Source organism: Equus quagga, chromosome 16, assembly GCF_021613505.1.
Source record: "Equus quagga isolate Etosha38 chromosome 16, UCLA_HA_Equagga_1.0, whole genome shotgun sequence".
Taxonomy (NCBI): Eukaryota; Metazoa; Chordata; class Mammalia; order Perissodactyla; family Equidae; genus Equus; species Equus quagga.
The window spans coordinates 38,143,310-38,169,291 of NC_060282.1; the positions used below are offsets into that span (position 1 = coordinate 38,143,310).

Genomic DNA, 25,982 nt, shown 5'->3' on the forward strand with positions numbered 1-25,982 from the left:
CATAAGATTACAGAGAGTCTTGAGGGCTGCGGAGAGCTCTGTCTTGACAAACTGAGGGAGGTGAGTGGTCAAGATTATATGAGTTTGGCAGGGGAGGCTAACTTAGCAACGGCATAAGGGACAGGATTATTGAGTAAAGGAGAATCTGAAATGAGGCTGCCAGTAGACAGGCTGAGGAAGTAATCAAGGCATACTAAACCAGGGAGGTAGTATACATAATGGAGAACCATTTCAAAGGAAAAACTGAAAGGACCTGGAATAAAAAGAAGGATGAATTGAAGGTGATAGTAAAATTGTGAGGACATGATTGGAATAATGTTGCTATCACTAACACATGTAAAAAAATGGGGTGAATAAGGAGAGGGGAGAAAAATGGTTTAATTTAATGTGAGTGTGTTGAATTTTACATAACTAAACATATCTAATAGGCAGAAGGAGAAATGGCCCTGGAGTTGGATAAGTCAAAACTAGAGCTGGACATTTGGGAGTTGTTAGCAGAAAAGAGACAGCTGAGGTTACTGTTTGTACAGAGATATGAACAGAAGGCTTAAGACTGTGTCCTTGGGAAGGCAAAGGGCTAGAAAGTCAGGGAAAGGAGAGCTGTATGCAAGCACAAAGGTGGGAAGTTAGAGTTAGGAGAAGCCAGATAATCTTCTTTGTCTCTTCTACCTTAGCCTACTCTATGTTCACAGAAAGACACCGCCCAATTGCCTTCATTTTCTTCTGTAGAGGAAACAATTCTGACAGAATTAGACCACGTGAAGAAATAAAGAATCTAAATAACTGCCAGAACACTGACTTCCCTGCAGCAGACTTTCTGCTGGCCTCTTACCGTCTCGCCACGCCCGCAAACCAGCTTCTCTAACTCTTTGGGTCCTTGTACTTAGGCAAGTGTAGTCCCCTGGAGGCACCACCATCAGCCAGACCTTCAAAGAAGGTTTAAAGTCCCTTCATTCTACAGTGCTAGAAAGTAATGAGTATGGCTTACTGATTCGACAGTGACAAATTTGGTATTAAAATCAGGTTGTTACCTGAATAAAAAAGTTTATTAAAAAATAAATTAGCTGGGGGGCTGGCCCCGTGGCCGAGTGGTTAAGTTCGCGCGCTCAGCTGCAGGCGGCCCAGTGTTTCGTTCGTTCGAATCCTGGGCGCGGACATGGCACTGCTCATCAGACCACGCTGAGGCAGCGTCCCACATGCCACAACTAGAAGGACCCACAATGAAATATACAACTATGTACCGGGGGGCTTTGGGGAGAAAAAGGAAAAAATAAAATCTTTAAAAAAAAAAAAAAAAATTAGTTGGGGCCGGCCTGGTGGTATAGTGGCGAAGTTCGTGTGCTCTGCTTCTGCAGCCTGGGGTCTGGAGGTTCACACCCCAGGTCCGGACCTACGCACCGGCCAACAAGCCACACTATGGTGGCATGCCACATAAAATAGAGGAAGACTGGCACAGATGTTAGCTCAGTGACAATCTTCCTAAGCAAAAAGAGGAAGATGGGCAACAGATTTTAGCTCAGGGCCAATCTTCCTCAAACACACACAAAAAGCTAGTTAAAAATCATCCATTTCTCATTTCTTCCAAAAATATGTTATAATTGAAAAAATAAGGTTGAAATAATGAAAGCCTTTCCCGCATTTTAAAATTCTTGGTCCATTCCCTATTTGACATCCTGACATCAACTTTACTGATTCATGTTGATAAATCATGGAGAAAATAAACTACGATAATGTAATGCTGACGCTGCAAATTGGAACCCATAAAACTCAGGAAATGTAAAAATTAAGGTTCTTACAGTTTTATAACCTAGTTTACATTTCTTAAATGTAGAAGATAGCCTGGTAGGATGGCTATAAAACTGAATTAAGACAGAGACAGGACTCTGTGATTAGGGTATGGACTTGGCCTTATTTCTGAGAAGAAAAGAGGCAAAGGTTAACTAGTGGGGCAACATTGTGATAAATAAATTCATTACAATTAGCTTCTTAAGATGCTTTCATTCGCTTTGAATCTTCTTGCATTTAAAAACTGTATAACTTATTCTTCATTTTCCACTCCAGAAAATGTCAGGAGGGTATTTGGGTCATTCTTTTCAGGTATCTTAATTCTCCTGAACCAATCACCTTCAAGATATGCCTGAATTAATCCCCACTGAGTAATGAATTCAGTAATAGAGCATAATAGCAGAGTTCACCAAGAAAAGTAAAAACTTTAAAAAATACACATATCTGGCAGTAAACAACTTAAAATTTCTACATTATATTCATATAAATAAATATATTTGAATGGTGTGTTATTGTATCTGAGGTGTATTTGTGTGTGTGTGTGTGTGTGTGTGTGTGTGTGTGAGGAAGATTGGTCCTGAGCTTACATCTGTTGCCAATCTTCTTCTTTTTGCGTGAGGAAGATGGTCCTTGAACTACATCCGTGCCAGTCTTCTTCTTTTTACTTGAGGAAGATTGTCCTTGAACTACATCCGTGCCAGTCTTCTTCTTTTTACTTGAGGAAGATTGTCCTTGAACTACATCCGTGCCAGTCTTCTTCTATTTTGTACTCGGGATGCTGCCACAGTGTGGCTTGAGGAGCTATGTGTAGGTCCCTGCCCAGGATCCAAACTGGTGAACCCCGGGCCGCCAAAGCAGAGCACGCGAACTCAACCACTACAACACCAGGCTGGCCTCATATCTGTTTTCTAAAGTAATGCTTTATTTAGGTATATATTTTCATTCAAATCAAGATGCTTGTGGAAATGGGATATTCTAGGATACTGAGGGTTTTTTTTTTCTTGTGAGGAAGACTGGCCCTGAGCTAATATCTATTGCCAAACTTTTTCTTTTTGGCTTGAGGAAGATTGTCACTGAGCTAATATCTGTGCCAATCCTCCTCTATTTTGTATGTGGGATGCCGCCAGAGCCTGGCTTGATGAGTGGTGTGTAGGTCCGTGAACCCTGGGCCACTGAAGCAGAGTGTGTGAATGTAACCACTATGCCACCAGGCCAGCCCAGGAATTTTTTTTTTTAAAGCAATTTTATTTTTTAAAGATTTTATTCCTTTCCTTTTCTCCCCCCAAAACCTCCCGGTACATAGCTGTACATTCTCCGTTGTGGGTCCTTGTAGCCGTGGCATGTGGGACGCTACCCCAGCGTGGCCCTATGAGCAGCGCCATGTCCACGTCCAAGACCTGAACCAATGAAACACCAGGCCACCTGCAGCGGAGCGCGTGAACCCAACCACTCGGCCACGGAGCCAACCCCCAGCCCAGGAATTTTTAAAAGTAAAAAAAATTAAAATCATTGCAACCTATAAGACAGTAAGTTAATTTATAAAATATAAGAAGAAAACAGTATTCAAAATAGGATTACAGCAATTAAAAGTCAAATAAATTTTTAAAATGAAAACCAAAACCAGAGATGAAAGCCATCCAAAGGTAGAATGAAATCAGAAAAACTGAAAACTACATACGTAAATTAATGAACAGGTTAAACAAGGAGAAACTAAAGAAATGATTTTATTAACAGAAAAAAAATATCAGTGGCTTTGTGTTTCAACCAGAGACACCAAGTATACTAAAAGAAATGTGAAATTGCAGTTATAACTTTGTTTGATATAACCACATTACTTAAATTATATGAGGATTGTGTTATGCTAATTAATTTATAATAAAACATAAATGATGTGGGAACGTTCTCCCAATTTGGCATATTTTTTTCTTTGTTGTCATTTAAATGTCATTTCATGGCTACAATGACAGTGTTCAAAAATACATCTGCAAAGGAACAATGAAAAAATACCAGGGAGCTCAAACGTTTTTGCAAATGACCCTGAGTTAATTAGAAAAATCTGCACCCTTCCCAGTTCTTCTTCTTACGTGTCAATTCTCATTAAATTTAAAAAAAAAATTCTCATTTCAAAGTTAAGAAATCCTATGGTTAACAAAACTTTTAAACTGGGATCAAGTGGGCACATTCCTACATCTCTGTATGATGTCATACCAACCAGTTCACAGCTGAATTTGAATTTTCGAGAAGTATGAATGATTTTTCAATCTACGAAGTATCTGATCTAATGCTAATTTTTTCTCTATAGGCTGACTGTGCTGGGAACAGGTGGCCCTGCTTTCAATTATGGAGGGCTAGCATGCCAGTGTGAGGCCTGGATTAGTTCATCTTCTCACGGGGAATTTTCCTCGGTTGGGAATGGATTTATTATGGCTTCACACATGGAATAGAGCTCATGTCAGCTGAGGGCAGTGACACATCATATGATTCAAATTAACCTGCTGTGGACTGTTCCGCAGGGCTTAGATTGTGTATTAAAATGACGACATTTTAAAAACAGCTTGAAAGAAACCAGGATTGCTGAATTGCAATGGTTCCAATTTGTTCCAACTAATCTATCACCTGCTGGAGATATTATTCTAGTGGGTTTCTGGTAGCTGCTGTTTTCCAGGTTTCTCCAAGCCACTGACCTTGCTAATGGGTACAATTCTTGCCTCTGAAGGAAGGGGGTGGAAGTTGAGAGAACTTTGAAGGGGTTTTTGATGTAGAAGTTGGGACCTACCATTTGCTCTAAGGTACTATTAAGTGAACAGATGAAACAAGGGAACACTCAAGAACTTTGAATTATTTTTCCAAAAACAGATGCTAAAGAGCAGAATTTGTATCACCTTGTTTAGGTAAAATAATTCCTGAAAAATAAATCTGAAAGGCTGAATTCAAAAGCTATTAAGTTTGCACTTTTATGAAGAAAATTTAAGATTAGGTAATTATAATCAGTATTTCCTCTACTCTTCATGGTCGCAACTTTTATTGTTACAGCAGTCTTAATTCAAGAGCAAAAAAGTAATAAATGAAAATATACTATTTTAGAGATGTAGCATAAAACATTCTTTGGGAATGATACTTAAATAAGATGTGCATATAGTTTAAGTTAATGGTAGCAAAAGATTCTTAATACTGCATGGAAGTTAGAAGCATTATTTGCAATACTAAAAAAGTCTCTTTATTTTTCAAAGGAAAGGAATAGTATTGGGGAATACTATAAAGCTGAAGTTTGTGCCCCCAAAATACCTGCAGTTTGGCTCTCACTAACTGTAGCTACTGGTGTTAAGAAAATCATATATATATATTTTCATGTATGAGCCATATAAAACCTTGGTAGAAAAAGTTTAGTCCCCAGACCAATAGCATCCACTTCACCTTGGAGCTTGTTAGAAATGCAGACTTCCACCCCTACTTTCTAGAACTATTAAATCACGTTTGCATTTTAACAAGCTCCCCAGAGAAGCTTCACATACACACTCAAGTTTGAGAAGGACTGCTGTAAAATACTACTTCAATTCATTTATTTAAAAGTTTGAATCTCTAGGTAGATTTATCACTATTATTTAATGAACATAAAATTAGAAATGGCATATATGTAATTTCCAATTTAAAAAAGTATAAGAAACACAAAGGTACAACTATTTAAAAAATCACATTTCTACTACATAGTCATATTAAATGCTAGAATTATAAACACCTAATTTTTCTTTCATTCCTTAACATTTCTCTTAAATTCAACTTATTTGGTTGCCATGAAAATATGGTACACAACTTATCAATGATTTGCAGATCCCATCCCTTTTAAAAACAAATCAATCAAATATAAACTAAAAGAGAACTTTCTAGCCAGAGTAAGTGAAAGACTTCCAAAACACAAAAGAAATGTGAAACTAGAAAAGAGAAATAAGAGGTAAACCCAAGTTTCCCTGTCACATCTCCATGAACGAACCATGTGTTCTTAACCTATTTCATCCATTCTAACATGTTCAGTCTTTACATGTGAACAACTCTGAAGTCAGGAAGTATCCTACAACTGATGTAAGAAGATGCACTGTCTCATAGTTTAAATAGCAGCTATTTTTTCTTTTTTCTGAGTGGTACATAAATGTTTTTTCCTACAATAGATGGTGGCTTGGATTCAGTGAAATATGGTACTTCACATCACTAACCAAGTAATGGGACTCTTACTCCTCTCAATCCATCCATTATCTCATTCCAAAGGCTTCTTCCAACTTTAATGACTCCCTTAGCCTTCATCATCAGCTTCTCGCTTTCCTTTGAGTCTTTACAACTATGTCTGGATAATTATTATGATTAGAAATAGTTCATACTTCTATACCTTTTAAATCCCAGCATTGGAGAAACATGCTTAAGAAGATCTGGGCCCCAGTAAAAGGGCCAGTGTAGGTGGTTTCAGACTCCGTGTACTCCAGCCTTGACGATGACCACCTTCTCCATGTGTAGTCGTGGATCATAAGCGCATTGGCATGCCACGGCACACAAACTTAACCAGGTCCACATACGAATATTTTTCACTCATCAAAATTCATGCCTTGCAAAGTATTGTTAGAGATCTTAAGACAGTGTAACATCATTGTTTTAAATTCTTAATGAAGAAACTAGTATTCCTTTTATGAGTAATATATTCTAAAGTACTATAAGTATAAAATAACAAAAGAAAAACTGAAATGTAGTAATTTCTGTTAAATAAATAGCTAAGATCTCACTGAGGTGAGGAAAGAATAATAAAGAGGAGAGGACGAGGAAGAGGAGATGAAGGAAAATAAATAGAGCAGGAAAAAGAAAGCGGAGGAAGAAGATAAGGAGAGGAGAGGAAAAACCTTGTGTGATGCTAAAATTAGTGTAGTACAAAAGTGGCCTAGGTCTTTGGAGTCATAAAGAGCTAGGTTTGAATGGTTCCTCTGCCACTACGACCTTGGGTAATTTACCTCACTTTTCTCAGTCTTAGCTTCCTCATTCATAAAATAGGGATAATTATAGTGCCCACTCCTTGGATCTATATGAGTACGTAAAGCACTTAGTACCTGGGACACAATTAGCATTCAATACATTTTGATATCTGTATTTATCTATCAAACCGAGTGTTGGTGTATCTCAAACACTTTGCTAAGCATTTGAAATAAGTGTATTTATCTATCTAATCAAATCTATCTACAGATACTATCTATTGGATGTATATCATGTATCACCTATCCATCCATTCATCCCATCCATCCACCCACCCACCCATTCATTTTATTCTCTTCACTTATAGGTAAGGAGACTGATGTACAGGAGATTAGATCAACTGCCTAAGATCACACAGTTAATTAGCAGAAAAGGTAAAAATAAAATCTTGGGTCTTTGGCTTACAGTCAATTATCTTTAAGTGATAACTACTTTTTGTAAGACTAAAGGTAATTTTAATGCATATTAATATTTTCCTTTTGATCTCTGGAGTGGGCAGCCTGAGAAGAGTACACTTCTGGAAAAAAAAGAACTGTTCGTTTTCGGCAGGGAATGTCAAGATTACTAACAGACTCTATGTACGTGTTAATATACTCACATGAAAAAAAATGTATGCACATTTGAATTATCACTCTCTTACCTGGTCCATTAAGAAAGTCTTTAATTTGTAGCATTACAAGGGAAGGTGGAATACCACTTTTGCTGTCTATTTCTCCAGGCACCGTCTGCAGCCAAACTGTGCAGTAATCAAGGGCTTCAGGCAGAGTCTTCCCAGGATCTGAAGTGACAAAATTGAAATTAAAAATGTCAATTACATCACAACATCTCATTTTGGTGTAAGAGTTTCAGCTGATAAAAAAGAGGAAAAATTATCATATGTGACCTTCATTGATTCATTTGTTTGTACACATACAGTACACAAGCACTTGTGTGGAGAAAGAGAAGCTCTCTCTGTACAAGGTGGAACGATGAAACCATGTTTTCCAGAACCAGGCCAAAAAGGAAAAGACATTTCAAATCTTATAACATCTTTGAGTGAAGGTAAAGCTTCCGTACTCTGAACCGCTGACTGTTAACAGTTCAATAGTTGGATTTTTTTTTTAATGGGGTGTTGGAAACAAATTAAAGAAAAAAAGGGCAACCTTTTCAGCTTTAGAAAAGGCATATACATGTTCAAAGATGCAGTGGATTAGTAGTACTTACGGGCTATTTGATCTGTTTCAGAGTTTTACTGACATTACAATCACTTTTTACCACTAGGCTTTGGAAGTGAACTTCAGTAGCTTTCCTATAACCTTTAATGATAAAAATTGGTCAATCTTTTAACAGTCTCAATCATGACTAAAACTTGACTTTTTTCTGTTTTGACTTTTTATATTAAATACTGTGTAGTTTTTTACTTTTTTCTGGATAATACTGTATATTTTTTTAAAAGTATTTTTTAGCTATTGGTGATGGCAAATGGAATTTGCTTTTTAATGCTTAGAAACCCATAGTTTTTATTGAAATAGCTCTTTAAATAAAAATGATCGCTGTATCTTGGCATATAACATAGAAGGTTTTTTTAAAACTTCTAAATATTTATAGTTTTCTTTAGTTTCAAAATTGTTTTTCTCTCTGTGTTTTAATGGCCTCTGAATGTCAATTTTATAGGGATGTTCTTGCCATGGAGTCCATCTACTCTATTTTCAGTTGATTTGAAACGTGTTATTAAAGTGTTATTTATTTTAGGTTTTACTGATTGGATTACTTTCAAGAATAGCATTTACATATAGTGTATTATATTCAACATATGGTTATACAGTATTACTGTCATATGTGAACCGGGCATATAAATTTTGCCTTGGAATTTGTATTTCTTGACCTTATCATGTGATCTTTATGAAATTTGGCACATATGAACCCTTATGTGATTTCAAAGAAAATATTGAAAGCAATTGATCGTGACGTTAGATCTATGTGGTAAAGATCAAACACTAGGCTAGTGCATTCTTTTCTTTTTATATGATCAGTGAATTTAAAGCAGTGAGAATATGCATAGTAGATCCATTACATTGTAATGCTACACTATTCTCTCACATATAATAGTCAAGTCTGGTGAAAGGATGGCTAAAGTCTGTTTGGTAGGATCTATAATCAGCTTGTAGGAGCTACATAACCAGACAGCCAGGACCTGACTGGTTATTTCTAGGGTCTCACCTATTTAGCCATCATCGAGAAGCTGTTATTATTAAGTAAATGGTACCGTGCCAGACCTATAAGAGGGACATAATTCTTCATTTTGAGGAGACTACATACAATCTAGAGAGAGAACAGTGATCTAACAGAGAAAACAGATATAAGTGATGTAACTAAATAAGTAATGAACAGAAATGAATTAAATTGATATAGAAATATTAATGTGTAAAAAACTGGCAAGTAAACTTAGGATAAGTAAAACAAGTTATAGGAATCACATATTCAAACTTTTATGACAGAAAGTGGATATCATTAATATATAAAGAGTTCATATAATCAATATAGATACTAATAGAAAAATGGGTAGAGGGTAGAATGAGCAATTATTAAATGAAGAAAATTAATAAAAAAGAAGTAATTAATAAATGAAGAAAAACAAATGGCATATAAACATTTAAAATATAAACACTGAGACACTAAATCTTAGCAATAATCAAAGAGAAAAACCTTTTAAAATAAGAATTTTTCACCTAACAGGCTGAGACTAAAAGATTGATAATGCCTGTGTAACACACACACACACACATTGTAGAATTGTTTATCAGAGCAAAAAGTAGAAAACAACCTAGATGTCTATCAACAGATTAAAAGAACCAAGACAATTTATATGTATTGACATAATAAGATAGGCATCTTATATTGTTAACAGTAAAAAACAAAGCAGGTTAAGCATCTTTTCATTTATTGGCCATTTAGAACTCTTCCACAAAATATTTCTTTACTCATTTTTAATGTCTTTTAACCAGATTCTGATGCTTTTTGCATGCATACTTTTTTATAGATGTGGTAAAAAAATCTATTAACTTTTATTTTATGGATTTATCCCTAGCTGACTATATATTTTCCTATAGTTTCTTGAAGCATTTTTAAGATTGTGTTTTCACCATAAGCTGTTTAATCTTTCTGGGGAATATTGTTTTACGAAAAATAAGAAAAATCTGCTCAGCCTATTAGTCAAGCATATACAAATTAAAACAAGAAATACAATATTTCATTCATCAGATTAGCATAAATCAGAAATATTGATAATATTTTGTATGGGGAAGGAAGAGGAGAGACAGATCCTCCCCTGTATAGTGGATAAAAGTGGAAATACAGTATTTTTGCATGGGTAGGACAGAGGGTTGAAAATGAGTGTCTACCAAAATTCTAAATATCCATGACCTTATAATCAGAAAGGCCATATGTAGGACTCTATCTTTAAGGAATACTTAAGAATACATAGATAAATGCCCAAAGAAGTTGACTGCAGCATCATTTGAAATATTAAAAATCTGGGAAAAATAAAACTAAATATCCATCTATAGAGAAATGGCAACATAAATTATAACTATACTAGAATACTACGCTACTGATAAAAGGGACTGAATTCGATATACTGATATCGAACTTCAAAACATCTTGTTAAGTGAATAAAACAAAGAAATAGGACATTAGGATTAATAAATTCAAACATAAAACAAATCTATCTGCAAACATACATACATATACACTTTTTTTTTTAAGTACTAGCGGATGACCATCTTTAGAATGATCCTAAGCACATACTGACATATGGATCTATAATATATTCAGACCTGAAGAAAAAATAGGACTACACACCAAGCATTTACAAAAATTAAAATAAAGGGAGAGAAAAAAAGCACTTCAAAGGATATTTGATTTCTTACCTTCATCAAAGTATAGACTAGGGGAGCAGAAAATTCTGATAATGTGAATGAGAGTTTTCCAAGTAGGGGAGATAGGTTTTGTGCAGCTTGCCTCCTTTTTGGTAGAAGTTAGAGGGCCTGGCCATCTGGCCCCCCACCTAGGAGTCTGCACTGGGGCAATTACAGGGGGATATGACATAACAGAGATAAAATAGACAGGCAATAGTAAGAAGCTGAAGAGGAATTAGGAATTAAAGAAAATGTAAAAGTCTAGGAAATCTATCCAAGGAAGTCAAAATTTCAATGACTATTTCCCAAGAAAATATTACTAGTGTAACGATATTATTGGTTTAATATTACTACACAATTGGTTTAAAATGTTCAGCTGTATTTATAAGGCTGACAGAACAAAATAACTGAAATCAGGAATATCCAGGAAAATACAGATTGTATGGTTGATGAATATCAAATGTATGACACACTAGTGGCTACGCCCCCAGTTTTAGCTAAAATTTCTTTGGATACGCCTATAGTCACTGTGGTTAGATGAAGCAGCAGTAGTAGCAAAAAGGTTATGTCAGAATCCCAGAAAAATAGCTCAGGTGTGCAAGTTACTATTCAGTCCCTTATGCTCCAATAGTTAGAAGATGAGGGGCATGACCTCTAGATTTTCTGTACTGTCTTCAATTTAACTCCTCCTTAATTCCATCATCAGGTCTAGAAAATAGAATTCATATTACACATTCCTCAGGGTCAATACAGCTGGGAAAGCACCAGAAAAACTAAAACTAAAGGAGCCTGTAAATATAATATGAATGAATTGACAAATAGGGATGACTGTTTCATACTGGAAGCTCCTTCAGACTTTGCTAGCTTTCTTCTCCATAACTATCAAACACCTACTTGAGTAGAGGAAGTTCCCAAAAAGAATAAGCTCCCACTCATGTTGATAAGCACATTTATGCTCTTGTCTCTAAGCCTAAAAAACAGGAGAAAGTTTTGTCTTGTTAGGAGTAACAGCGTGGGAAATGGGTCAGAACAAATGACAAACTGCTCATAGCCATGAATCTTTTTCAAAGTCAGTTAGAATTCACTTCATTAAGACACTGGTACTGACAAAGTTATAATATTTGTTTTTCTTCAAGGTTGACCTGGCCTCCAAAAGAAAATACTTCATTATATCACATCACAAGGAATATCCAAAGACAAGATTCAGAAAGTCTCAAGTCTGTTCCCAGATGGATCAAGGTATTATTGGCTTTCATAGAGACTTGATTCAGACTGTATTCTTTGTGCCTGTAGATTACTTTGTTCTTCTTCAAAAAACTTTCATTTCACTTAACTGCTTGGGAGGTCTTCCTTTGAATCTGATAAAAGTGGTCTTTGTATTGCTGCTCATTATTATTATTTTTTAACTCTTAGCAAATATCCACAGAGTTAAGTATGTCTTTGCTTAACATTTGAATTATATAAAATATAACATGATTCACTGTGGCCAACTCAAAATGTAACTTTGAAAATGAACTCGTTTACTTGTTTTGCAATCCTCTACTGAAGAAATTTATTTTCCAAGCTCATATGGAACAGCTGAATGCTACATATTTTGTAAGCTTTCTTACTATTCTGCTTTGTTCTACTATGTGACAGGGTATTTCTTTTTTTTGAAACTAAGTTGAATTTTTACTAAGGTCCCAATGAGAAGACATTTTCCCACAGATTTCACTGATAACTTTCTCATTTTACGATTGATATAACACTGAATATATAACGAAGTCCAGTTACTTTTATGTCAGGTACTTCTAAGTGCTTCCCATCTTAGAACCAAAATGTTTTCATTTCTTTTGCCAAATGAATAAAGAACTTTGAATTCTAAAAAGCCTAGTCCATAAGAATCTGTTTATTTGAAAGCTAAATATCTATTATAAAGTGGATGAGAGGAAGACCGTAAACACACCACTTTCTTCCTCACTCTTCCCTCTCTTCTCTAACAGTTACTTTTATCAAGCACAAGTTTACAAAGGAGTTGATAATTTGTGCCTTTTTCTGCTTTCTCTTGGCCACTTTTGTGCTCAAGAATACTTCCACACGTGGATTGGTTGAGGAAGGTCAGAAAGAAGAGTTAGCCCAAAAGTTATTTTCCCTGGCAGTTCTGGGCAAAGCTTTTGCTTTGGAAGATGCAAGTTAACCAAAATCACAGTGTTTTTGACCCTTTGATTCAATTTTCTCATAATACCCTTGTCTTTTACATATCTGTGGAAAATGAGTGCTTACTTAAATATGGAGCAACGCCAAGGAAACAAAACTTTCCCATGATGGAGAGTTCTTGTAAACTTGGGTTACTGGAAAAAATCTTATTAATTGAAATTTGGGGGATGAGCCCTGAAAAATAAACTTTTGATTAACTAGATTTTGGTGCACCTCATTTTAACCATGTGTTCTTCAGTGAGCAAATAGTTTGTCATCTTGTGAAACAGTTTGTCACTGACCCAGGATTTACCAAACACACCTTTACTTTCATGGTGCTTTCTCACATTTCGTTATATAGGAGAGTTTATACCAGTTTATAACACAGGAGAAAATGCAGGGTAACGAAAAGAACACAGACTTTGGAGGTAGACAGATCTGGGTATAAGAAATGATTCCTTTTACTGGGGAAACTTAATTTTAACCTCACTGAGTCCCAGTTTCTTTATTTCCAAAATGTGGATAATAAACTAAATTGTGGGGCTGTTGAGCATATTATATCAGATAATATGTGTAATATGGTTTGTATGGGACATGTAATGGTATGAGTTCAATAGGCAGTTAGTATTTGTTTCTTAAACACAAACTCTGAACAAAATAGGAGTATGTGTATGTGGTATGTCTTTCAAGAGTCTACTCTTCCTAGTTTTCTGGTTTTGTTTTTTAATTAAAAAAAATCTTTTTTATTGCCAATCTAAAATAAGAGGAATATAATATAAAAGGTAAAAAATAAGAACCTTTGCTTATTAATGAAAATTATACCCAATTTTGATTTTAAAAACTAGTAAGTTTATTTACATTTAATTTTTAAAATAGTAATTATTGAGGCTTGAAATAGTAGTCAACAAATTTTACTTCCCTATTAAATACTTGTGGCTGGGGAGAAATTATAGACCAGATAACTTACCTGCACTTCGATTCTGATAATTATCAAAATTATATTTTTACCTTCTTTCCCGTCCCTTAGAAATATTTGGCCTACATACGAATCAAGGAAGTAAGTAATCTGCAAGCCAAAGCAGGCTCCTTTCCATTTTTTAAACTAGAAGTTAGAGGAGAGACTCCTTTTACAAAGGTGTTTGGGTATATCAACCTTTATATAAAGAAGAGACTGAAATGACACTTTAAAATAGTCTACAAGAAAACATGGTGAGTTTATCAGGATTTCAATTTCACACAGCTTTCTCTTTTAAGGAAGATCAAGCCAAGTTCACAGCTAGCCAGAGGAGAGAGGGAGAAACTACTTAAAGAGGAATCAGGGCAGCAGGTGAGGGCTTAGATACTCCCTACTCTCCCTTCCTCTCTCACTTCACTGACAAGATGTTCCTAGATGGTCCTTCAGCTTCATCCTTCTATGCCCAGCCAAGAATACAAAAAGGTATTTCTTAATAAAGCCTGAATAAAATTTAAAGAAAAGCATTTTGAGAGGATTTATTGTACTTAGGTCTATTTGCCTCTATCTATGAAACTGCTATTGTTAAAGCTCCCAAGGGGCTTCTTTGGGAAGCCATGGTTGTGATTGGTTTCGTCTATGCTCAATGGCTGGAAGTGTAACTCCTGCAATGAGAGGTCGCTATCAGGACAGTCACCTTCTGATCTCCAGATACGTAAAAGGCAAAGCTACAGGCCTACTGGGTTTCTTATATTTTTCTATATTTCTTTTACGATCCTTAGTTTAAACGGCTTTTTCTTTTTCTTTTTTTTTTTCAGTGTAGCCATGGAAGCAAATGTAGTTCCATGAGGCCCCTACAATGTCTGAAAATTACATCATGAAGGAGCCCAGATCCATAAAATACAGTAACAATTCATTGTCAGGACAGCAAAATCAACCAAGAAACCAATTCTAAGTTGCCCTGGATGCAAGGTAAATACCACCATCTCCTTATTGATACTCAGGCATTTGGCTAACTCCATAAGCATTTTTTCCCATGCTATGTACCCTTCACCTCATAAGATGGGATGGGAAGGGGAAGAGGAGATTTCCTGGTCTGAAGTCCCAAGCCTGGAGCCTCTAGAAAGAGGAAGAGGAAAGGATTAACATGGCTGCTGGGATGTGTGATCATCAGTGTTGGCTGGCTCTTACTTTTAGAAGCAAGTCTTCTATATCTTGCTACAAGGAAGTGTGTTCTTTCTACTTAATGAGGCTAACCAGCAGATAATATGTGAAATATTATTTCAATGAATTCTTTTACATTTATCTTCTATGCTGTTCTATGGTGTTCTTGATCTCTTTCCTATTTGGTTGTTTTCATGTTAAATTCTAATGTAGGTTTCAGATATTTTACAGGACACCATTTGACTAAGATTCAGTACAAGTAAACACAGGATGCTGTCCAATAAAAAAAAAATGTAGTTATATATATCTAAGGAAAATTTACTTAATCCCAATTGTAAGCCTCTTCTCTGCTCTGAGCAAAGTCTGGGTTCTGTAACATTGAAAGCCAACTCAGTGGCTTTAGATGATTCCTCCCATTTTTCATTCATTTTAAATAAATGCTGATGATTAAAATGTGTCAAAAGGGCCAGGGCACTAATCTCTTCCTCACGTCCAAAAAGGAAGATCAATTAACCTCTCCCTTCTGCTACTAATAACTACAGAAGTCCCAACTTACAGTTGAATAATATTTCATAGTTCCAAGGCATTTCATAATGTTACCTCATTTGGAGCTCAGATTAAACCATTAAACTACAAAGACCAGATATTATTAAACCCATTTTAGAGATAAGGAAACTAAAGCACCAAAAAATTTAGTTATTCACATTAAAAGTCTTGACATTATAGCCAAAACTAAAACTCAAAATTTCTGACTTCCATTCCAATACCCTTCCCCACACGCTAATTCCCCCTACTGGCTGGGCCACTTCTTATTTGACCTTCTCACCACAACTCTCCCTGAGCAATGCACTAGAGTGCCTCTCATTTAAGACCTACTTACTTGCTGATTCCTGTCAAAGTAATAATTTCATTTTACATTATTGGCCAGCAAGAAATGTTCCCAGCAGCTAAATTTTCAGATAAATGTTCAAGTTGTGATCATTATGACATTAAAGTCACAGGTTAATTCTAAGCCTTTCCAGGGACATTAGCAAAACCTTTAATTCTAAAGAGAAATGTAATTCAATCCTTCTCTTAAAGTCACAATAACTAAATGAAATCAAGATATGATTTATGAGGTGTAAGAAGCCAGTTTATGATTTTCCAACTGTTGGTTTACTCAAATGTCTTTGGCACATTTTCTGTAGACCTATTCATGAAAGGGTAAAGAAGCCAATTTCTGTAACTGAAACTTTTCAAACTACACAATAGCTATAATTGCATTGAAATGATGTGAATTTTTTTACATGACAAGCTGATTACAACCGTTACTTTAAAATTGGCTTAAAGAGATGAATGATGATAAAAAGCAACAACAACAATATTAACATTCACTGAGCCCTGCGCTACACAGTTAGCTAAGAGCTTCATATACATCATTTAATTCTCACAGCAACCCCAGGAGACTGCTACCCATATTATCCTCATATGATAGATAAGGAATTGAAGCTTAGAGAGATTAAATAAGTTGCCCAAGGTCACACAGCTGTAAGTAGCAGACCTGGGATTAGAACTCAGGACTGACTGACTCCAAATCTTGAGTTCTTATTGAACTCTAGTCCATGTTTGCCTCTTAATTGGACCTTAAGTCATATCTGTAACATTTATAAAACATTAAAATCGAGAAAGTGTCCCAAACTAGAGATATTATCTCATGGATGTTTCTGTCCTATATAGATGTGTATTATTAACTGCTTTTTTAGTACGATAAGTTCTAATCAACTTTAATTTCTATATTTTAGTCTAGCTGATGCTCAAGAAATTACAATAAGGTAAAGAAGTTGCAAGAGGCAGAAGCAATTGTTTGAAATCGGTTTATTAGTTCCTAGCACACAGTAATGAGTAATAAGATACTGGACTAACTGTGTACTGAGGAAATACGGGGGTTAGTTAAATTCCCTCAGAATCGTTCAACTCCATCACAATTGACCAGATGGTACAGTCATTTCTTCAAAAACAAACAAAAAGCCCCAAACAAACAAGAAGAAAAACGACTTTTTGAGACTGCCTTGGGCTGCATAGTCAGGATATGAGGCAATTTCAAATCTGGACTCCATTACCTTAAACAAAACAAATACCAATTTTTAAATATTTATAAACACAACTAATACGACTATGTTAAAAACAACTACATACATCTTTATTTAAATGAGAATTGCCAATAATACAGCTGCTACATATAAAAGTGCTGGCAGAAGATCTCATTCCTGTTAGAGGTTGCTCCAGGTGAGAAAGGCATAGAAAAGCCCATTGCCACATTATTTTAGTATTTTAAGAAGAAACCTGTTAACTCACAGACGTATTATCTACCTGGACTAGATGGAAAATAATTTATATGTTATTAATATTAATAGTCACAAAAAATTCAAGTTGATAATTTAGTCTTTAAATAATCTGCCATTTTTTAAATTAAAGAGAGTAAAACAAAGCACTATAGATACACTTACAAGTATAGCTGGCATAATTTAAGATCACTAAATTATACAGATTGGAAATCACACTTTATTAATAACACTTTCAAAATTATGAGCAACTGTCATCATTTTTACTTTGCTTCAGGTTTCTAAAAAAGATGTAAAAATAGGTATAAATATAGATTCCATTTATCATCTATTTTGGGTAGCATTTCATATAGAATTCCAGTTTTTTAATATATATGCATATAAATGGTATATATAATACACACACATATGTATATATATATCAGTCACATGTGCTGAGAAGGCAGATTGACATGAGGGACAACGAGTTTCACAGCATTTCCCCTTCTAATTTGATTTTATAATATATGAAAGGATATCCCCAAGGAAGACAGAGAGAGAATGCTATTACCACCCTTTGGGGATTTGGGCATGTTCGTTGCTTAATGCTGACACGGGCAGAATCAAGTTAATGCCGACAACTCCCTGGGAGCAGTAATTATTCATTACAATATATTTAACTGATCTGTGCTCATAGATGTAAAGATACTAAAGTAACAGTTTCGGAGGAAATCCTGTATTAAGTTTCTCAAAAAACCATGTCTCGGCTAATGGACTAGAAAACATTTTTATTACTTTAAAACTGCAGGATTTCTGGTGCCAGCCAAAATTGGAATAAGCTCACTGCAGCCTAACTCTCATCCTGCTTACAATTAAAAACTCGAGAAAAAACACAAAAAACAAATGCCTGAGGACTCAGAAGTAAACAAGAACAATGCGGACTGGGGAGGTGAGTCAAACTTGCAAATATGACCCACACAGTGGTGAGTTTCCCATTTTGTTTTATTTTATATTTCCTCTTTTCTCTTATAACTTTGACTTGAGAATGAATCCTAAGTTGTGGTACACAGTGAAGGCAAGAAGAGCCAAAAGTCCAACAGAAACCCTGCCTGGGAAATAAGGCCCCTGTGTTTTAAGAGTGTAGGGGAGGGCCAGGCCAGGTTGCCTAGTGGTTAAGTTTGGCATGCTCTGCTTTGGTGGCTCGGGTTCGGTTCCTGGGAATGGACCTACACCATTTGTCTGTCAGTGGCCATGCTTTGGCGTGGCTCACATACAAAAAGAGGAGGGTTGGCAACACATGTTAGCTCAGGGTGAATCCTCCTCAGCCAAAAAAAAAAGAAAAAAAAATGTGTGGGGGAAAACTGCTTTTTCTTTCTTTTTTTTTTTCCTGGTTTTTCCCCAAGAATGGACTCAATGTGTGTGTGTGCGTGTGTGTGTGTGTAATGACAGGTAGTACAGTGGCTGTGCTGTGGTGGCAGTGACACAAGCATTTAAGACTTTAAGCAGGTGTTACAACTGTTTCATGAGGTAAAGGTGAAAATGCCTGAAATGAATGGAAATATAGAAGTTCTCAGAAGAGAAATGAAAACTACAAAAAAGACAAATGGAAATTTTAGAACTGAAAAATTCAACAGAAATTATTCAATATGAAGAATAGAGGGGAAAAAAGAAAAACAAAGGAATTTTCGAGATCTGTGGTACAATATAAAAAAGTTTAACACTGGAGTCCCAAAAGGAGAGAAGAAAGATTGGTGCAGAAAAAATATTAAAAGAAATAACAGCCAAAAATTTAATAAATTTAGTTTTAAAAAACCCATATATTTACAGAGCCAGGAAGTTCAGGGAACCTCAAACAGGATAAATTCAAATAAACCAAGTTCAGACACATCATTATCGACCTACAAAAAATCAAAGATAAAGAAAAAGATCTTGAAAGCAGCTAGAGAAAAACAACACGTTACATACATGCAAACAAGGATTGGAATTGCCATGGATTTCTCATCAGAAAGCGCAAAGAATAAAAAACAGTGGAACAATATCTTTAAAGTGCTGAAAGAAATGTCAATCCAGAATTCTCCATAAAGCAAGAATATCCTTCAGAAATGAGAGAGATGGAAAAAAACACCTTTCAGATGATAGAAAACTAAGAGAATTCATTGCCAGCAGGCCTTCTCTAAGAAATGCTAAAGGAAGTTCTTAATGCTGCAGGAAAATGTACCAGAGGAAAACCTAGAACTTCAGAAATGAAGATGAGCTCTGGACATGGTAGATACTTGGGAAATATAAAAGACTAGGTTTTTCCCTCTCCAATTCTTTAAAATATGTAAGATTATTGAAACAAAGATCAAAATTTTATCTGGTAGGGTTTTCAATATATGTAGATATAATATATACAATAATTATGACATAAATAGGGAAGGATAATGGGACCAACATGACTGTAGCGCTACATTTTACTTTACGTGATAAAATATTACTGCTAAATGGACTGTGAAATATTAGGCATATACATTCGAAACCCCAAAGCAACCACTAAAATACATTACAAATAGCCAAAATGCAAATCGATAAAATAAATAGAATACTAAAAATTATTCTGAATGACAGCTAGAGCTCAATCCACTACTAATAAAAAAAAATAAATTTGAAGAGTAGTCCTATTTCATTCCTCTATACGCAGGCAGTTTTCCATAAACCATTCCATACAACTGACACTAAGCTTTTCTAAATTGCTTCAATGGAAGTAGAAGTTACAGGTTTTACTTTACACATTTAAGTGTTTCACAGCCCTCCATTTCATGAAGATCCATACTCTGCTAAACTTTCATCATTAATCACCGTAAGTAAAATATTAAATGAGGAGAGGTGCCTGAGGGCAGAAACTGGGTCAGATTACTGTTTCCTCAGCATCTTGAACATGTCTGACGAATAGCTGCTGTTCAAATGGAATGAATGAGTATTCCCAAAGATTGTCTGAATGAAAGCACAATAGGGATAAGAGGTTCATTCTAAAATAATGCCAAGTTGATTGTACAAGACAGGAGGGTAAGTGTGATTTTAAAAACCATATTGATTAATTTAAAGTAGTCAGCTTGAGATATTACACCATATTCCAATAATGCTCAAAGGATTTCTAGTATTTGCTTTCAGGGTCTTCATTGCAGTTTCCTGAATATGCCAAAGGAAACCAAATCTTCATAATTTAATGTTAAAAATATTTCCATCTTTCTAGATTCACCCATAGCCACGCTTTAACACTAAATAAAGTAAATGACCAAGTGGCTCTTACCATTTTTAGGACCCTAATGAATTAGAGCATCAAAGTTTCTGAGATAAGCAGGGCCTTAGAGGTTTCCCGTGTATGAATTCTTTTTTAACATTCTTACTAGTTCCTTTATTAATTAATGAGTTTAATAAAATCTTTGACATGTTTATCTTATTTTTATATAAGAATTAAGATTTTTTTGAAAACTATCCTCTGAATAGGATGTCTTTTCAAAGAGTGAAACAAAAATCCTTTGTTTACTTTTTGTTATATATGATTTCCATACAAAGGAACATGAGCACATGTAATAATGGTTTATGACTTGCATAGACAACAGTAAACAACTACAAGCCACGTTGTGCTAGAAATTTTTTTTCAATAAAATGTTTTTCTCCTCTCAAAAATACAATCCATTATCTCTATAACAACCTCAGGCGCATGTGAAATGATGAATTAAGGCAATCATTGAGATGCACACATATGCTAAAACTAGTATTGGTTGGCTGCCACTTGAATTACCTTACAGAAAAGGACTAATTTTAGTATCAAGACAAAAAGTATGAACACTGCAGAAGGACATAATATGTCACTTATTTCACTTTTAACTTATGATGCCTTTAACTTTTCCTTGATCTTTCTTAGAAAGTTAGCTTCATGGCAATGCCCCTTTTTCATCTCTCCAGTTAAGACATTGCAATGACTTCTCTGTCACTTTAGAATCCAGAAATGGAACTGGCCACCTCCAGCTTATTGCTCCTCATCCTCATGAATATTAACACTATAGCCATTCATATTTTACTCTTTTTCTTACTCACACATTTACTATTTCAGGGCTTCAAAAGAATCCTGGATATGGAACAGTGCTTTCCTCAGGACGGAAAAGTGCTACATGAAGTGTTTCTGCGTAAATAAATTGGTAATGGGACTTGGATAGTTCATTCAGGTGGACCAATTTAAAACAGAAATCTCCCAGATCAGTTTTCAAAAAAATAACTTCATTAACATTTAATAAAATTTATGTATTTAAAACATTGAATAAACTAATTAGTGCTCCACTAGAAGATCAAAAGAAAAGTTGCATCTTTAAAAGAAGTCGAAATAATTTTTCTTTTTGGCGAGGAAAATTGGCCCTGAGCTAACATCGGTTGCTAATCTTCCTCCTTTTGCTTGAGTAAGATTATCCCTGAGCTAACATCTGTGACAATTTCCTCTGTTTTGTATGTGGGACACCATCACAGCATGGCTTGATGAGCAGTGTGTAGGTCTGTGCCCGGGATCTGAACTTGCAAACCCCAGGCCACCAAAGCGGAGAATGTGAACTTAACCACTAGGCCACTGGGCTGGCCCCAAAATACATTTTAATCTGATAAGGTAGTGGCTTACAAATGTCAACTCCCTGAGGACAAAGCAGTATAGTTTAAATATTTTTAGAAAGGTGAGTGTGCAGAGATGAATTCCAAATTACAGAATGATAAAACTTTATACTAAAATTACCTATTTCAATAATAAGAGGGTAATGGATATACACACACAAGACAAGAGATTAGATATGATTTAAAAAACATAAAATGTGGGAGGAGGAGAGTGAAAAAGCAGAGCTTTAAGAAAGAGGTCAAGCTAAAGAGTCTATCGACTCAATATAGACTGTTATATACATAGAATATTATATAGGATCCTCACAGTAATCACAAATCAGAAACCTATAATAAGTAAGAAAATGAGTAAGACAAAAGAAATCAAAGATATTACTAAAGAAAGCCATCAAACCACAAGGGAAGAGAGCAAGAGAAAAAGAAAGGAAAAAGAAGAACTACTAAAGCACCCAGAAAAAACAGTAACAAAATGGCAATAAACACATATTTATCAATAGCTACTTTAAATGTCAATGGACTAAATGCTCCAATCAAAAGGAATAGGGTGGCCAATTGGATGAAAAAACAAGAACCCATATATATGCTGCATACAAGAGACACACTTCAGACTTTAAGATACTCACAAGCCGAAAGTAAAAGGATGAAAAAAAATACACCATGCAAATGGCAAAGAAAAGAAAGCAGGGGTAGCAATACTTATATCAGACAAAATAGACTTTGAAACAAAAAGTGTAACAAGAGGCAAAGAAGGGCACTACATAATGATAAAGGGAACAATACAGCAAGAAGGTATAACACTTGTAAATATCTATGCACCCAACATAGGAGCACCTAAATATATAAAGCAATTATTAACAGACATAAAAGGAGAAATAGACAGTAACACAATAATAGTAGGAGACTTTAACACTCCACTTACACCAGTGGATCCAAACAGAAGATCAATAAGGAAACACTGGCCTTAAACGACGCGTTTGACCAGATAGACTTAGTGGATATATATGGAACATTCCATCTAAAAACCACAGAATACACATTCTTTTCAAATACACATGGAACATTCTCCAGGATGGATCACATATTAGCCCACAAAATGAGTCTCAATAAATTTAAGAAGATTGAAATAATACCATGCATCTTTTCTGACCACAAAGGTATGAAACTAGAAATCAACTACAGGAAGAAAACCAGAAAAGCCACAAAAATGTGGAGATTAAACAAAATGCTACTGAACAATGATTGGGTCAATGAAGAACTCAAAGGAGAAATCAAAAAATCCTGGAGACAAATGAAAATGAAAATACGACACGCCAAAATCTATGGGATACAGCAAAAGTTGTTTGGAAGTTTATAGCAATTCAGGTCTACCTCAACAAAGAAGAAAAATCCCAAATAAAGAATCTAACAGCGCATCTAAAGGTACTGGAAAAAGAAGATCAAAGCAAGCCCAAAATCAGCAGAAGGAAGGGAATAATAAAAATCAGAGCAGAAATAAACAAAATAGAGACTAATGAAACAATAGAAAAAATTAATGAAACCAAGAGCTGGTTCTTTGAAAAGATAAACAAAATTGACAAACCCTTAGCTAGACTCACCAAGAAAAAAAAGAGAGAAGGCTCAAAGAAATAAAATCAGAAGAAGAGGAAAAATTACAATGGACACCTCAGACATACAAAAGATAATAAGAGAATACTATGAAAAGCTATACACCAACAAATTGGATAATCTAGCAGAAATGGATAAATTCTTAGAAACATAGAACCTTCCAAAACTGGACCAAGAAGAAGTAGAAAAGTTGAATAGACCAATCACCAGTAAGGAGATCAAAACAGCAATCAAAACCTCCCAAAAAATAAAAGTCCAGGACCAGATGGCTTCCCTGGTGAAGTCTACCAAACATTCAAAGAAGACTTAATACCTATCCTTCTCAAACTCTTCCAAAAAATTGAAGAGGAGGGGGAGGCTTCCTAACTCATTCTACGAAGCCAACATTATTCTGATATCAAAACCAGACGACGACAACACAAAAAAAGAAGATTACAGGCCAATATCACCGATGAACAGCGATGCAAAAATCCTCAACAGAATAATAGTAAATTGAATACAACACTACATTAAAAAGATCAAACATCATGATCAAGTGGGTTTCATTTCAGGGATGCAGTGAAGGTTCAACATTCACAAATCTATCAATGTGATACATCACATTAATAAAATGAATAATAAAAATCACATGATCATATCAATAGACGCAGAGAGAGCATTTGACAAGATACAACACCCATTTATGACAAAAACTCTAAATAAAATGGGTATAGAAGGAAAATACCTCAACATAATAAAGGCCATATATGACAAACCCCACAGCTAATATCATTCTCAATGGAGAAAAACTGAAAGCTATCCTGCTAAGAACAGGAACTAGACAAGGATGCCCACTGTCACCACTCTTATTTAACATAGTATTGGAAGTCCTAGCCAGAGCAATCAGGCAAGAAAAAGAAATAAAAGGGATCCACATTGGAAAAGAAGAAGTGAAACTGTCACTCTTTGCAGACGACATGATTTTATATATAGAAAACCAGAATGGCTATAATTAACAAGACAGGAAACAACAAGTGTTGGAGAGGATGTGGAGAGAAGGGAACCCTTGTAGACTGCTGGTGGGAGTGCAAACTGGTGCAGAATCCACTAAAAAACTTTTAGAAATAACAAATGAATACAGTCAAATTGCGGGATACAAAATCAACATACAAAAATTGGTTGCGTTTATATACACTAATAACGAAGTAGCAGAAAGAGAAATTAAGAATACAATCCCATTTACAATTGCAACAAAAAGAATAAAATACCTGGGAATAAACTTAACCAAAGAGGTGAAAGATCTGTACATGGAAAATTACAAAACATTGTTGAAGAAAACACAAAGAAATGGAAAGAGATTCTGTGCTCTTGGATTGGAAAATTAACATAGTCAAAATGTCCATACTTCCTAAAGCAATCTATAGATTCAACGCAATCCATATCAAAGTTCCAACAACATGTTTCAGAGAAACAGAACAAAGAATCCTAAAATTTATATGGAACAACAAAAGACCCCAAATAGCCAAAGGAATTCTGAGGAAAGAGAACAAAGCTGGAGGTATCACACTCCCTGATTTCAAAATATACTACAAAGCCAGCGTAACCAAAACAGCATGGTACTGGCACAAAAACAGACACACAGATCAATGGGACAGAATCAAGAGCCCAGAAATAAACCCACACATTTATGGACAGCTAATATTCGACAAGGGAGCCAAGAACATACAATGGAGAAAGGAGAGTCTCTTCAATAAATGGTGTTGGGAAAACTGGCCAGCCACATGCAAAAGAATGAAGGTAGACCATTCCCTTACACCATGCAGAAAAATCAACTCAAAATGGATGAAAGACTTGAATGTAAGACCCGAAACCATGAAACTTCTAGAAGAAAACATAAGCAGTACGCTCTTTGACATTGGTCTTAGCAGCATATTTTCAAGTACCATGTCTGACTGGGCAAGGGAAACAAACAAACAAAATGAACAAATAGGACTACATCAAACTAAAAAGCTTCTGCACAGCAAAGGAAACCATCAACAAAACGAAAAGACAACCTAACAATTGGGAGAAGATATGGCAAACCATATCTCAGATAAGGTGTTATTATCCAAAATATACAAAGAACTCATACAGCTCAACAACAAGAAAACCAACAAACCAATTAGGAAATGGGCAAAATATTTGAACAGAGATTTCCCCAAAGAAGATATATGGATGGCCAACAGGCATAGCAAAAGATGCTCAACATCATTAGCTGTCAGGGAAAAGCCAATCAAAACTACAATGAGCTATCACCTCAATCTGGTCAGAATGGCTATAATTAACAAGACAGGAAACAACAAGTGTTGGAGAGGATGTGGAGAGAAGGGAACCCTTGTAGACTGCTGGTGGGAGTGCAAACTGGTGCAGCCACTATGGAAAGCAGTATGCAGTATCCTCAGGAAATTAAGAATAGATCTACCATATGATTCCACTGCTGGG

At 35.4% G+C, this 25,982-nt stretch overlaps 1 protein-coding gene across 6 annotated transcripts in view; it reads right to left on the reverse strand.

Annotated features, from left to right (window-relative positions):
* Window positions 1–25,982, reverse strand: part of VPS13B (vacuolar protein sorting 13 homolog B) — a 784,298-nt gene that overhangs the window by 184,946 nt on the left and 573,370 nt on the right. For all 6 annotated transcript variants that reach the window (XM_046642610.1, XM_046642612.1, XM_046642609.1 and 3 more), the window contains one exon: window positions 7,433–7,570. In XM_046642610.1, coding sequence (XP_046498566.1) covers window positions 7,433–7,570 — 138 coding nt within the window. The remainder of the gene's footprint in view (window positions 1–7,432; window positions 7,571–25,982) is intronic.